A 12,664-nucleotide genomic window follows, 5' to 3' on the forward strand; every position below is an offset into this window, starting at 1 on the left:
CCCGCTAGCGGCGACACAAACCGCGTTACAAGGTTGACGATGAACCCTCCACTCAGCGCACAGTCAACGACGCGAGCGAATGCTCCGCCCTGTACTCCGTACTCTGTGCTCCGGAATGTCCACGTTTCCCTGCAATGTCCCGGGCTGATGCTGTCGGATCGCAGGTCAAACGCTCCTGGGATCCCGCATGATACCCAGTAGTTTCTCAGTACTCTAGGACTCTGCGTGTAGGCTTCGTTGGTAAAATGTGAACATCCTAACATGGCTGGCGGGCCGGTGAAGCCATAAGCCAGCCGCGATTTCGTTGTCAACTACGGAGTACAGTATCTGCGCTAATCATGTCGGAAATCTTCGGAGGAGCTGTCTAACTGTGCATTAGAGTGGCCAATTAATGCACGGGGGGGATGGTCGAAGAGCTCCGAGCTGGTTGTCCTCCTCAACAGGTATCGTCCCTGGCGAAATGTAGACCTGGCGATGGACAGTCCTATGAGAGCAGTGACGCTGTGTCCACGAGTCAGAACCTAACCGAACCAAAGGCAACGAATCATCATGGAAAGAACCTCCAGCGAGAGTTTAGTCAAACGTCCCCTACCCGGGCATAGAGTGAAGTCAATTTTATGATGGAGATGCACGCCAGGCGAACCTCGAACCCCACTTACCTTCATCCGCGACAAAGTTTAGGTTGAATGCGCGCCATTCACGAACGCAGCTTTTTTTTTTTTTTGGCCCACCAAAGTCGTCTTATGTCAGCACTCCGTACGGAGCACTCCGTACCGTATCGCTTCCAAGCATTTCTCGAACCTTGGGGAGCGATTGGCCCAAAAGAGGACCCCGTACGCTGTACACTGCCTTCAAAGTCTCAGGTGCTTTTCAACTAGCGCTCTTCGTCGAGCATGGAGTCGCGACCAAAGGAGGGGTTGTTGCATGTTGGTCGGTGATGTGGAGGTCGATAGGATTATCTAGCGTGCATACTTAGTGCAGGATTCTCGCCAGACGATTAACGACGGAGTATGGAGTACTCCGTTAGTCTTTGTTTTATTCACCCTCAATAATTGCGCACAAGTTGTCTTCCATCGAGTCGTCGCGCATTCCATAACCCCTGGCTCAACGTACCCGACTTGCGAATCCTCCACCCTTCTCGTTCCATCGATACTTTTAACACGCTTGATGTCAACATGGCCAGCTCGCCGAGAATAGAGAGCAATCGATCAACTCCTCAGAGTGGACCAGAGGAGGATCCACTCCAGCACGAAGACGAGGTACGGGAAATCCGCAAATTCATTCCTTGTTTACACAAATATCGATGATGCCAATGCAACGTCAGCTATCTAACGAAACAAACTATCTTATCAGCTCGAAATTGACGAGTCCGTCGACAACGACTCCGCCTATGAATCCTCCGTCGCAGGGAGTGACAGCACATCCCTGCGCTCATCTATCACCGACTATCAGTATGAGAACGGCCGTAGATATCATGCTTACCATGCTGGGGAGTATTTTCTCCCCAACGACGAGGCAGAGCAGGACCGTTTAGATCTCCAGCACCATCTTTATCGGCTTATACTCGGCGGTTCGCTGTATACCGCCCCAATTAAAGCTCCTCAGCGTGTTTTGGACATTGGAACAGGAACCGGTAAGCATCCAGCTCCTATACCCGCTCCATGCAACGCCATACATTCCAGAGCGTGCAAACGACCACCTCCCAGTATAAATTCGAAATCTAAGGCAAGAATCGCCTAGGTATATGGCCCATCGAGTTCGCGGACGAATTTCCGGCTGCCCTGATTGTCGGAACCGATCTATCACCTATCCAACCCAGCTTTGTCCCACCTAACCTCAAGTTTTACGTCGACGATTTTGAAGAACCATGGGATTTTGGCGAGGATAAGAAATTTGACTACGTTCATTGGCGCTCACTCTGCGGAAGCACGAACAATTGGGCGAAACTGTACCGACAGGCATTTGAAAACCTCAAGCCCGGTGGGTGGCTGGAAGTTCAAGAATACGATGCATGGATTTTCAGCGATGACGATCCGGAACTGAAGAAGGCGCCAAACACCCTTCACTGGGTGACACAGTTAAGTGATGTTAGCGAGAAGGTTGGGAAGCCGTTGAATATCGCCCGCTTCCAGAGGCAATGGATGGAAGAGGCTGGTTTCGAGGACATCCAAGAAAAGATTGTAAAGGTAGGTCCGCTTCAAAGATCCTACCCTTGAGCATTTTTATTCGTTTGCCTTGGGTATCAATTACTTTAGCAGCTTGTTCTTATTCTGATCATCCACCTCAGGTTCCCATCGGCCCGTGGGCACGCGACAAGAAACTCAAAGAGCTTGGCCGATTCGAACGTCTACACATGAACGAATCTGTGGAAGCACACTCCATGGCATTCTTCACCCGTGCTCTGAACTACTCCGTAGAGCAGGCAAAGGTGACCTTCGAACTGGTGAAGGGTGAATTCAACGACAAATCACTACACTTATATACCGTTTATCGATTCATCATCGGGAAGAAACCCAGCGCTTAATCTGCTAGCTTAATATGTGTTCTCGAGAATTGGTTATGGATGTCTCTCTGCCTCTCGTTTGAAAATAATTCGGAACACGAGCAGCCTAAGGCTATGAAGTTATGAAGCGATATCGGGTTATTTGATGATCTCTCACACCTCTGAACTATGCCCTTTTGTTGTTTATTTGTGTTGGCGCACTGGGGAAAGCTTCCTGAAAAAAAATAAAAAATAAAAATAAAAGAAAAGAAAAAAGAGTAGGGAATAAAATTTGTGCCCATTCCTTTGGGGGGGGGGGGGGGGGGTTGGGGGTTTGGGGGTTTACGAATTTGATGAAGAGCAAAGTACGCTGCTTTTAGCTTCTAATACCCTTCATAAAGCCCTCATATGTCAATGAGAACAATATCAGAACCGGCATGTCTTGAACGTGCACCAATCCGTCGCTTGCGCTGGCTCTCGGAGGACAAGCAAACCTAATCTTTCCTATCTCCCCTACGAAAGCTCTGGATAAACAGTCCTGGCAACAACGAGGAATACACATGATTAATATAATTCATCTTTCTGACTTTGCCAATATCAATTGTTCGTGTTTTCCTAAGCAGCAAGGACTGCGGACCAATCCTCCTTCTTCATCCACTCCTCCAAAGTCGTCATTGGACACTCGATACCAGCCTTGAAAAAAAGCAGAGCAAGTCAGCTACCTGTTTCCATCCACAAACGCAGTCTCCATATGGCAGCAAAATGTACTCACGGCTCGAAGATCCTCCGCCTTCAACAATGTCTGATCACCACCATCGTATCCTGGATCGGATGAATATGCAAACATATCAGCAACCTCCCTTCCAAACTCTTTGTCTGGAGCAGCCTCTATGACTTGTTCAATAGTGGCTTGTTCATAGCTCGCAGGGAGGCCGTTGACTAGGCTCCATGTGCGCATGTATTCGCTCCAGCTGCAGATCGACCCAGCCGCCAAGTAACTCTTTCCGGCAGGCATCTTGGATACAGCATAGACGAAGTTGCCGAGATCTTCATTAACAGCGAGATGAGGTACTGGCATATTGGGAGATGTGGGGAAGTACATCCTAAAGCTCCCATCAGACATCTTAAAACAATAATTTCCATCCAGTCAGCGAAACGGGCTGAATATTATCATAACTTGGAGAATGTTTGGAGGCTGAACCTTTTTGAGATATGATTCGGGGGCGAGCTTATAGCTAGACGTGAAATATCCCGTCTGCACGCATGACATCTTCTTCGCGAGATCCGGATACTTCTCATTCACGTAATATGGGAAAATATCCGCTTTAGCATCAAAGTGATACAGCTCATTGAACTTCCCTTTGCTACACTTTCCCCCATGGCTCAACGTCGAGACAATGAAGCCATTTTCATCTAAACTATCAACCGTCGCAGCAGCAGCATCCGCGATATTCTTGCCTTGCCCATACTCGACGTCGTAGGCGTATTTACGACAGGAAATCCCCTTTTCGGCAGCACGTTGGCGACAGTCAGGTCGGAAGAAGGGTTCCCAGTAATTCGTTACACTAAAGATGACGTTTGCGCCGGCGAATGCGGGAATAAGCGTGCTCGCATCGTCCAAGTTTGCTTTGACAATTTCGACGCCCTGGGAGGCCAACTTTTGGGCAGCGGGTGAATCAGGGTTACGGGTAAGCCCGCGAACCCGGTAGTTTGGATCCTTGGAGAATCTTTCGGCGACGGACCCGCCTTGGTTTCCAGTGACACCGACCACGCAGATAAGTTTCGCCATTTTGCGTTCAACCCCAGACCAAAGTTGATATCAGAAGGTTTCCAGAAAGAAAAAAGAAAAGGTGTGTGCTTCGTCAAACTTGAAACACTCACAGAAGAACAGTGAAAGAATGACTTTTTGCTGGAAGGTGAGGGGAGCCCAAGATAGTTATTAAATGCTTCTCTAGCGCAAATTTGACGGGTGTGATGAGCCCGGCCAATTGCGAGTAGTTAGTTGGTTACTGAGTTAACTAGAAGCTTGCTTTTATCTCGTCGGCAATTAATGCCTGAGACGATGCCCGCCGAGGGCGGTGGATTCACTTCTTTCCATCCAGAGAATGATTAAACCTTCACTGTGATGAGACCGAGGGTGCATGAGGGAAAAAGAGTGGACACCGTTGTTCTTGGCTCCATGAGGTCGCAAACTCGCGGGGGTTTATGGGTTCATGGAGAGTGCCCTTTTTGCCAGTGGGAAAAACTTCCAAGATCCCGATCCAGCCGCGCAAAGCGGGAGCTGCTCTGAAGAACGGCACCCATAATGTGTCCCACGTGTTGAGCGAACCGGGGTGAGCATGGTCACGGCACGCTAAACCAGGCGATCCGGTTCCCGACTCGCCCTAGGACTGCGAGGAACCAAAAGAGTCACCAGCAATACTCCGTACTTCTCGGTTAGTTAACTGAACTAGCCACCGGAACAGCTGCTTAGAGTTTCTGAAGCCAGTCAATGTCGACGAGACAATGGCGCCTATCCTAAAATATAGTTACTAGCCGACAATGATGACATAATACTGTTATTCCAACCTGATCTCGTCGGTGAGATGGAGTGCTTGCTGCAAGAAGGGTGGTATGGGCCTACAATCTCTTCCATGAAATTGGGCGATTATCTCGTGGATCATCGCCAGTCGTGCGAGGTTGACGCCTGCGTGGCTTGCGGCCCACGGAGTCGGTCTCCTTTGCTGGAGGCTTTCAACGCCAGAGTACTTCTTACCCGGTACGAAGAGGAGGAATATGAAAGGTGTCGGCAAGGTGGAATGAAGAGGATTCTTTCGTTGTGGCAATGTTCGCTCCGGCCCACTGTCAGTTTGTCTTCCTGCTTTCGTCCTCCAGCCACTCCTCCCAAGTGAAATGCCAGATGCCCACAATCCGTGAGCGGTCAAGCTTTGAACCTCAAACCACATCTCAATTCCGACCTGAGCAATGCATGCGCAATTTATGCTCTCTTAGTGCTCCCTGGTTTGACCTTATGCACGGTGAGATTGAAGCACTTCAAAATGCATGGGATCAACTCTATGGGGAAAACCAAGATGAATGGATGTCTCAGAGACGAACCCTATGTTGTGTCGCCTCCAAGAGGTCGAACTTGATATTGCGTTTGTGCAATGGTAAAAACGCAGCGGATCGAAGAGAGAAACCATGCCTCTCCCGTCGTGGTCAAGGATGTGTATGGCCATATTCAAGCTTTCTACCGTGGACTCCATGGAAAGTTGCTAGAAGCTCCATTGAAATTCTCTGCGAGGGGGGATACGTCTTCGAACCATTCAAGATGCCGGGCTATATTTCCCAAGCCGAACTTCATTAGCCTAAAAGCAACAGCTGAAGTGATCAAAATCAGAACAACACATTGCCTCGATGGCGTTTCAGTGTGAGCTTAATTCCCATAATATCCTTAACGCAGCTCTTGGTATCTTACCAGGAGATGCATATGCATTGATAATGCTTGGAGACCACGATCTCTTCGAGGATGACGAACGTGTTTTATGTGCAGCTGAGCGTTTGGAGGCAGTTTAAATGTTATCGTTTCCATCTCCAAACCTCTTCTAGAGTCTGCTTTGTGGAAGAGAACAGGCCTAATCAATTTCACAATGTCAGTCGTATCCGGATACGTGCTGCACTGCGGGAATATCGGCTTCGAAAAAGCGTGAAAAGGCTAAGCCCCCGAAACTACCACTATCGACCATGGTATCAAAGGCAAACGGGCTCGGTTAACCCAAGTATTCTCCGATAAAAGCCGCTCCGGCCGCATGTTGTGCTCTATTTCCGATTGACGATCAAGCCCTAGAAGATCAGCCCTTAGGCTGTGGCTCAGGCGTATCTGCTGCACAGTCTCTTCCGAACTCGAGGATTGTTTTCAGTAAGGGCCATTGTGCACACTATCCGTGCCCAATGCAGGCAATGCCTCGACCCAGCACGGCCCACTGATGTCTGTGAAATGGATGTGCTCAATTCGCGTATGTCGTCAATGTCGAACTTGGGCAACAGTACGAGAAGCTTCTTGAATTCTGCAATAGCCAGCGGACATCCTTCGGCTTGCGTTGTTCTGTGCCCCGATATGTGCAATGCTACTTGGCTCAGAGCACCCATCAGGTTCCGCCCAGAGAACAGGATGTGCTCAAGTAGTCTGATATATGCGAGTCAATGTTCTTTGCATTATAACAGTATTGGGCCGCTGAACAAAAGTGTCAGATGGTGATGACTGAATGCTTTCTTTCAGCCTCCTCCCCAAACTTTCACGTGATTGCAACTGCTTACTAGATCTGTCATGGAAGCTCCCGCGACGCGTTCAACTCACTTTGTTCAGTCTTCTCGCTCTCTTCACAGTCACAGAGACACTCTGGCTGCCCCGGCTGGTTATCAGCTGGCAAGAGCGAGTGTGCCTGACTGCATAGCACTGTTGTGAATGCAATAGGAAGATGTGGTTTTAGCTGCTTGATTCCGAAAGAACGACCTCAGAAGCTATAAAACTGGGTGTTCTCCCCTCCTTGGACATACATCCTCTTCTTTTCTTCAGCTCCCTTTCGTACCCTGTTGTTATCATCCACTCATACTCCACCTTTTTTCCATCCTTCTATCTGCAGTTTAGGTAGAAAAGTTCGTGGCAATCATGGCTGCTGACAAGAAGACGATTGAAGAGTTTTGCCGCAGGAAGTACGACTACCTCATAGTTGGTGGGGGGACCGCAGGTCTTGTTCTCGCTTCAAGACTCTCCGAAGACCCCTTCGTCACCGTTGGCGTGCTCGAAGCAGGGGAGTTGCAGCTTGATGGTCCCACTCTCAGGAAGTCATCAGTCGGCTTTTACCCCATGGTAGAGGATCTAAACTATGACTGGGGGTTCCAAACTGAGCCCCAGGTTCGTCACTTTCCCTCTTCCATGTACGAGGACATATACTGATACATATCATCAGCGACATGCACACGGGATCGTCTATGACTTGCCTAGTGGCAAAATTCTAGGAGGTTCGAGTGTCACCAACCACAACTTATTCACTAGGGGATGTAAAACCGAGTACGACGACTGGGAGACCCTGGGAAACCCGGGTTGGAACTTGGAGGGCCTACTGCCTTATTTCTCAAAGGCTGAAGCTCAACAGCCCTCCAAGAATGGAAACCCTACTTTCGGAGATGCCCACGGCTCCAAAGAGAGTGAAGTTGCGAAACAAGTTGTTACCTCCACTGCCAACGATATAGCGAAAGGTAATACCCTCTGGCACAATGCCTGGGCTGAACTGGGTATATGTGGTGGTCCGAAACAGCCCATGGAAACAATTGTGAGCTCCATTGCAGGCACTCGAACCAGCTCCGTGGAGGCTTACTACCTCCCGGTCATGCATCGGGGCAATTTGCATGTCTTGACCACCGTGTTGGCGTCATCTGTGACATTCTCCACTAAAGAAGGAAGCAAGCTGATTGCCACTGGGGTTGAATTTCTCAATTTCGACGATAACTATCGATGCGAAGCTGCTCTGGAGGTGATTATCTGTAGTGGTGCCGTTATGTCTCCCGGGATCCTTGAACGGTCCGGCATTGGATCGAAGGACGTCCTTGATGAACATGGCATCAAAACGCTGGTTCACAACTCTCGAGTTGGTGAGAATCTTCAAGACCACGCTTATACGTACTCTCTGCTGGAATTGGAGACCGAAGAGCATTCATTGGACAAGAATTTCGGTAAGCTTCAGATTGGAGAGACATCAGTGAAGGAATCCGATTCGTCTTCCGCTACCGGTTTGACTCTCTCGACATTCGTCACTTACGAGCATGCCGCAATGGGTCGCGTCCCACCGCCTCCTGAACTAATCCTGGATGCCATTCGTAGGACACCTTTGTTGCGAAAGCAATATGACCTCACCCTCAGACGCTTGCACGATCCCAATGTTGCATGCTTCCAGTACCAGTTTGTCCCTGGTTATGCCTCTAGTCTGCTCCCAGAGCCCACTCCGGATGACGCGAATAATTTCGTGGCAATTTTGTATTCGATTTCAACGCCTTTCTCGCGTGGGGCGATTCATATTGAAAGTTCGGATCCGCGTGACTATCCCACAGTTGACCCCAGTTATCTTGAACACCCCCTTGATATGAGACTTCTTAGAGCAGCGACCCGCATGTCTCTTGATTTAATCTGCACTGGTGCTCTGTCCAGCGTGACATATGATATTGTTGTTCCCTATCAACCAATGATAACAGAGCAAAACTATGACGAGCACGCTTGCGAGACATGTGAAAGTTACTTTCACCCTGTGGGTACATGTGCCATGATGCCTAGGGAAGATGGTGGAGTGGTTGATCCTAACTTGATTGTATACGGCACTGAGAATCTTCGTGTTGTGGATTCAAGTATCATCCCCTTACATATCTCTGGAGATATTGAGTGGACTGTTTATGCAATTGCTGAGAAAGCGGCGGATATGATTAAGGACCAGCGACACATGATTCAGAAAATTATCTAAGTGATGCCACAAAGAAAGGGGGGAGGGTCTCTTGCACACAAGCCATTAAGCATGGTTAAGGGGATGCAATCTGCTTTCTGTTTTCGGGCTTGCAAGGATGAAAAACTAAAGGAAAAGTCTTAAATATGCTTCTTACCTGTACTTTACAAAATCAATCATTTTAATAATAGTTTCTATGCAGCCCTAGAAAGAAGTTCAAGCCATGCATTTGTTCTTAAGCATCCAGTTTGTTATCAAAGGGATTGAGCCTAGTAAACACGCCGAGCAATCTATCTTATCATGACTGTCTAGTTTTCAACCCATTAAAACACCTGCAAACTCCCTATCCTACCATTGAAACGACCACCCCAAGCCACCCATCCGCATACCCTGCACACTTCACCACCTCCTCCACCGGCGCACTCATCGGCACTACAGCCCCATGCAGGACCGGCTTCGCCAGCATTGGCGTTCGCTTACTCGGAAACAAGCTCGGAAGCAAAGAGTTCAACGCGGTGCCGATCGTCTGGACCTGCGGCTGCATCTGTCTGGAGGCGCTGCTGATACTGGATGACGGGGATGCGGTGGGCTGTATGAGCGGTGGGATCGGGGACTGGATGACTTTCAGAGAAGGGGATGGGGAGTCTGGTGGAGCAGGGAGGAAGATACGGATGGGGATGTTGCGGAAGGGTGTGGGAGGGGTGGGGAGGAGGAGGGTGTTGTGGATGCGGTGATAGGCGGGGAGGTTGTCTGGAGAGATAAGGGTATGTTTTGGTTAGTCTTCCTTTTTTTTTCTTTTCTTTTTTTTTGGCAAATCGGGATGGGTGAGTAGATGTTGATAGGTTGGTAAGATACTTTTTTCGAGGGAGATGAGTGGGGGAATATAAGGGGGGGTGTGTAGAGTGGGAGAGGGAAAGCATATACGTACGCTCTTCGACACTTTTCCATAATCCTGATGAGTCTTCTTTAGAGAGGGCCATGATGCGCTTCGCAGTCCCGTTCCGTAGACAATCAGCCTCCTTGACGCTATTTATAAAGGCATCGTGTAGAATTTTGCCCTCTGGATCAAGCCGGATGAGATCTTGCTCCGGCCAGTCGTGGAAATGGACCATCAGCCTCCACGGCAGGGCGTCACGCTTGAATTCGTGGTCGTGGCCGTGGTTGTCGTCCTTCTCCCCTTCTGCTCCGCTCTCTGATATGTTTTCACGCGTGCCGCCCCGAACATAGTGCTCACGCTCACTGCCAGGTGACGATAAGGACTTGGATGTGATAGGCTCTGCCCCAGCGTAAAGATCATACAGCAGACCAACTGGATAATGCCATTTAAGCGGAACACCCTCAAAGGAAAACCAGCCGTCATGGGCCTGAACGTCGGGGTCGATGAGAGACGAGGAGAAAAACGAAAATAGCCTGGGTAGAATAAAAGGAAGATATGAGAGTCGAGGAATGGATATCTGCGCGGAAATATTAGTATTTGCACCGTGAAGAACAAATATAATAAGCGGGGGGGGAGGAGTATATAAAATCATCGCCGGAATCTAGTAAATAAATACGACAGCTGTATTATCGTACAATGTATGGATCGGATTGATCATATATCCTGCACTCCGACGGCGACAGAACTATTTGCAGCGGAATCCGGCCCTGCCAGACTCGCTGCTGGATAGCACTCGTCGAGGCTGACGATGCTGCCATCTCTGGAAATGAGATCCAGGAATAATCTTCGTTGCGGAGGTAAGGCTCTCAGTGTTTTGTACTCTTGAGGCACTCTCACTCTCTCCTGTATGTGGGTAACCTCGATTGGCGGATAGCTAGATGATCTACTTGACTTGTTAGCCTGATTTGATAGAATAGCTTGGACTCGCTCACAAAATAAGTTCCTATTTCATCATTTCATCCCTTAGTATCTTGGTGGTTGTTGAGCTCCGAAGAAAGGTTAAGTGCATTTCGGCCTGATAAGTTGGTTTGCCATGGCCGTTATCGAAACATTTAAACGTTGGCGCGACGCTACAAACACACTTTCTAGCAGCCTTTTATGTCCTGTGGTAGCGCGCAACTGAGAAACTTTTGTTAAGGCTCTTCGAGCTATAAAAATTAAAATGGCATATCTCATTATACGCAAAATGCAGCCGATGTTGGCGTACAAAAACTTGCAACCGCCAGACTTCAAGGACTACACAGGGAATGTCATAAATTCTCTATTCTATACAAAAAAAGGGGGTGTAATCTTCGCCATCTAGCTCCTCTACAAAGCGTACAGAGACCCCGCTCATGCGCAGCATTATTTCTGCCCAATCCACCGCCCCCCCGTCCAAAGCGCAGGGTCAGTTGGCAAATTTCGCCTGTAGCCGAAATTACAAAACGTGTGGCGAGTTTAGAAGGGCTACATAGCATCAAAGAGCAATCAGCAAATCTTCGTCGGCTCAATAGCAGTTATCGGAAACTCCAGAAACCATCACATTCGGATACGGGAAGGGGGATAAGTCACTCACGTTATCCTCTGGAGCAATATGTCTCTCCCAGTAGCTTCCGATGACGGGAATGTTCATCAAGATATCCTGCCGGACACGAGGGACGTCACCGAGGAAGAACACGGCGAAGATACCCGCTGCAACACCGAATCCGGAGGCAATTGAGCCGCTGTATCGGACACGCGCGGAACGGTTAGCATGGGGATGCTATCGCAATGCCGAAGAGATGCTGGAGTATGTAGGGGGACGCGACAACGTTCCGATGGGAGTAAGAACTTACAACTTTGTGGCGTGGGCTAGGGTGAAACCCTTGAAGTGAAGGGGGGTAGAGTATCTAGATATGGTAGATTAAGCCGTTAGCCCCGGGTTGCTCTCTTCATTCTCGTAACCACACGGTCATATCGGCGCAAGGCAGTCTATTCCGGGGATTTGGGGGAAAAAAAAAAGGAAATAGCCGATGTAAGTCCTCCACACAGGCCACAACGATTCGAGAGCCAACGTATTTTGTCCTCTTCCGGTGCCCAAGCTCAATATACCCGTCCACACACTCTTCGCATCTGCTCAGCTTGATCTAACGCCCTCCCCCAATTGCCGCAGAACAAATCCAATCACACCACCCCGGACAATATCCCGCAACGCCACGCCAAGCAAGGTCACAAAAAGAGCAACGAGAAGAAGGAAAGATCGAACTCACCTCGGCGCATACGGCGATCGATAGGTGCCGAAGGCTGGATTCCTGGTCGCTCTCGGAGATGCCTACAACGCCAGAAACACATCATAAGTATAGCCCCATAATTTTCCTTAAAGCCGAAAAAAAAGAAAAAAAAAAAAAGGTAAGGACCAGAAAACTCCGAATTGAGTCCCCCAAATCTTCCCGCAAAACCGCGGGTATCTTCCCCCCAAAAAAAACCATCCGACACAAACCCCCCTCCCAATACCAACAACAGACTTGGAGAGAGAGAATCGAAAGAAAGACGGGAGGGACAAGAAAGCAATCAACTTACCATTATTTCTTATGGGTATTCTAACACGACGCTCGATCCCGTTCTGCTTCGACGAAACGCAAGTTGGGAAAAGCGGAATCTCTCTCTCTCTCGCGGATTTCAACCTGGCGAAGATCAATTCGTTTCCGAAAGACCTGATTGGGCAATGGCGTTCTTGGCAGCAAATGTGATCATGTGACATATATCAAATTGAGATCGAAACAATCTTTCTTATCAATTTGGTACTTTTGAAAATAT

At 48.9% G+C, this 12,664-nt stretch overlaps 6 protein-coding genes across 6 annotated transcripts; 3 read left to right on the forward strand and 3 right to left on the reverse strand.

Annotated features, from left to right (window-relative positions):
* The first annotated feature begins 826 nt into the window (after positions 1 to 826).
* On the forward strand, positions 827 to 2,766 carry CIMG_07950 (methyltransferase). The gene is made up of 4 exons (XM_001240786.2): positions 827 to 1,259; positions 1,354 to 1,633; positions 1,741 to 2,186; positions 2,288 to 2,766. The coding sequence occupies exons 1-4, from the start codon at positions 1,176 to 1,178 to the stop codon at positions 2,522 to 2,524; spliced, it is 1,047 nt and encodes a 348-aa protein (XP_001240787.2). The 5' UTR covers positions 827 to 1,175; the 3' UTR covers positions 2,525 to 2,766.
* A 331-nt stretch (positions 2,767 to 3,097) lies between these two features.
* CIMG_07949 (uncharacterized protein) lies at positions 3,098 to 4,454 on the reverse strand (the record flags this gene model as incomplete). The annotated part of the gene is made up of 3 exons (XM_001240785.2): positions 3,684 to 4,454; positions 3,255 to 3,605; positions 3,098 to 3,175 (listed from the first exon to the last, which is right to left on the reverse strand). The coding sequence occupies exons 1-3, from the start codon at positions 4,269 to 4,271 to the stop codon at positions 3,098 to 3,100; spliced, it is 1,017 nt and encodes a 338-aa protein (XP_001240786.1). The 5' UTR covers positions 4,272 to 4,454.
* Positions 4,455 to 5,306: 852 nt separating this feature from the next.
* Positions 5,307 to 7,013, forward strand: CIMG_07948 (uncharacterized protein; the record flags this gene model as incomplete). Its single annotated transcript, XM_001240784.2, has 1 exon — positions 5,307 to 7,013. The coding sequence occupies one exon, from the start codon at positions 5,307 to 5,309 to the stop codon at positions 5,826 to 5,828; it is 522 nt and encodes a 173-aa protein (XP_001240785.2). The 3' UTR covers positions 5,829 to 7,013.
* A 38-nt stretch (positions 7,014 to 7,051) lies between these two features.
* Positions 7,052 to 9,153, forward strand: CIMG_07947 (uncharacterized protein). Its single transcript, XM_001240783.2, has 2 exons — positions 7,052 to 7,376; positions 7,432 to 9,153. Exons 1-2 carry the CDS (start codon positions 7,131 to 7,133, stop codon positions 8,971 to 8,973), a joined length of 1,788 nt encoding a protein of 595 aa, XP_001240784.1. The 5' UTR covers positions 7,052 to 7,130; the 3' UTR covers positions 8,974 to 9,153.
* A 142-nt stretch (positions 9,154 to 9,295) lies between these two features.
* CIMG_07946 (autophagy protein 5) lies at positions 9,296 to 10,758 on the reverse strand (the record flags this gene model as incomplete). Its single annotated transcript, XM_001240782.2, has 3 exons — positions 10,525 to 10,758; positions 9,881 to 10,406; positions 9,296 to 9,702 (listed from the first exon to the last, which is right to left on the reverse strand). Exons 1-3 carry the CDS (start codon positions 10,645 to 10,647, stop codon positions 9,296 to 9,298), a joined length of 1,056 nt encoding a protein of 351 aa, XP_001240783.1. The 5' UTR covers positions 10,648 to 10,758.
* A 361-nt stretch (positions 10,759 to 11,119) lies between these two features.
* Positions 11,120 to 12,488, reverse strand: CIMG_12052 (uncharacterized protein). Its single transcript, XM_012358547.1, has 5 exons — positions 12,428 to 12,488; positions 12,118 to 12,179; positions 11,704 to 11,757; positions 11,445 to 11,592; positions 11,120 to 11,335 (listed from the first exon to the last, which is right to left on the reverse strand). Exons 1-5 carry the CDS (start codon positions 12,428 to 12,430, stop codon positions 11,327 to 11,329), a joined length of 276 nt encoding a protein of 91 aa, XP_012213970.1. The 5' UTR covers positions 12,431 to 12,488; the 3' UTR covers positions 11,120 to 11,326.
* Between the last annotated feature and the right edge of the window lie 176 nt (positions 12,489 to 12,664).

This window comes from Coccidioides immitis (assembly GCF_000149335.2).
Source record: "Coccidioides immitis RS genomic scaffold supercont3.3, whole genome shotgun sequence".
Lineage (NCBI taxonomy): Eukaryota > Fungi > Ascomycota > Eurotiomycetes > Onygenales > Onygenaceae > Coccidioides > Coccidioides immitis.

Excerpts from the sequence above, each read along its gene's own strand:
- CIMG_07950 (XM_001240786.2), top strand. The coding sequence starts at position 1,176 with ATGGCCAGCTCGCCGAGAATAGAGAGCAATCGATCAACTCCTCAGAGT. Across the intron at positions 1,260-1,353 it reads CACTCCAGCACGAAGACGAG|CTCGAAATTGACGAGTCCGT; the intron begins GTACGGGAAATC and ends CTATCTTATCAG. Across the intron at positions 1,634-1,740 it reads GGACATTGGAACAGGAACCG|GTATATGGCCCATCGAGTTC; the intron begins GTAAGCATCCAG and ends AGAATCGCCTAG.
- CIMG_07947 (XM_001240783.2), top strand. The coding sequence starts at position 7,131 with ATGGCTGCTGACAAGAAGACGATTGAAGAGTTTTGCCGCAGGAAGTAC. Across the intron at positions 7,377-7,431 it reads GGTTCCAAACTGAGCCCCAG|CGACATGCACACGGGATCGT; the intron begins GTTCGTCACTTT and ends ACATATCATCAG.
- CIMG_12052 (XM_012358547.1), bottom strand. Across the intron at positions 11,758-12,117 it reads CGATCGCCGTATGCGCCGAG|ATACTCTACCCCCCTTCACT; the intron begins GTGAGTTCGATC and ends TACCATATCTAG. Across the intron at positions 11,593-11,703 it reads CTAGCCCACGCCACAAAGTT|CGGCTCAATTGCCTCCGGAT; the intron begins GTAAGTTCTTAC and ends TGTCCGATACAG.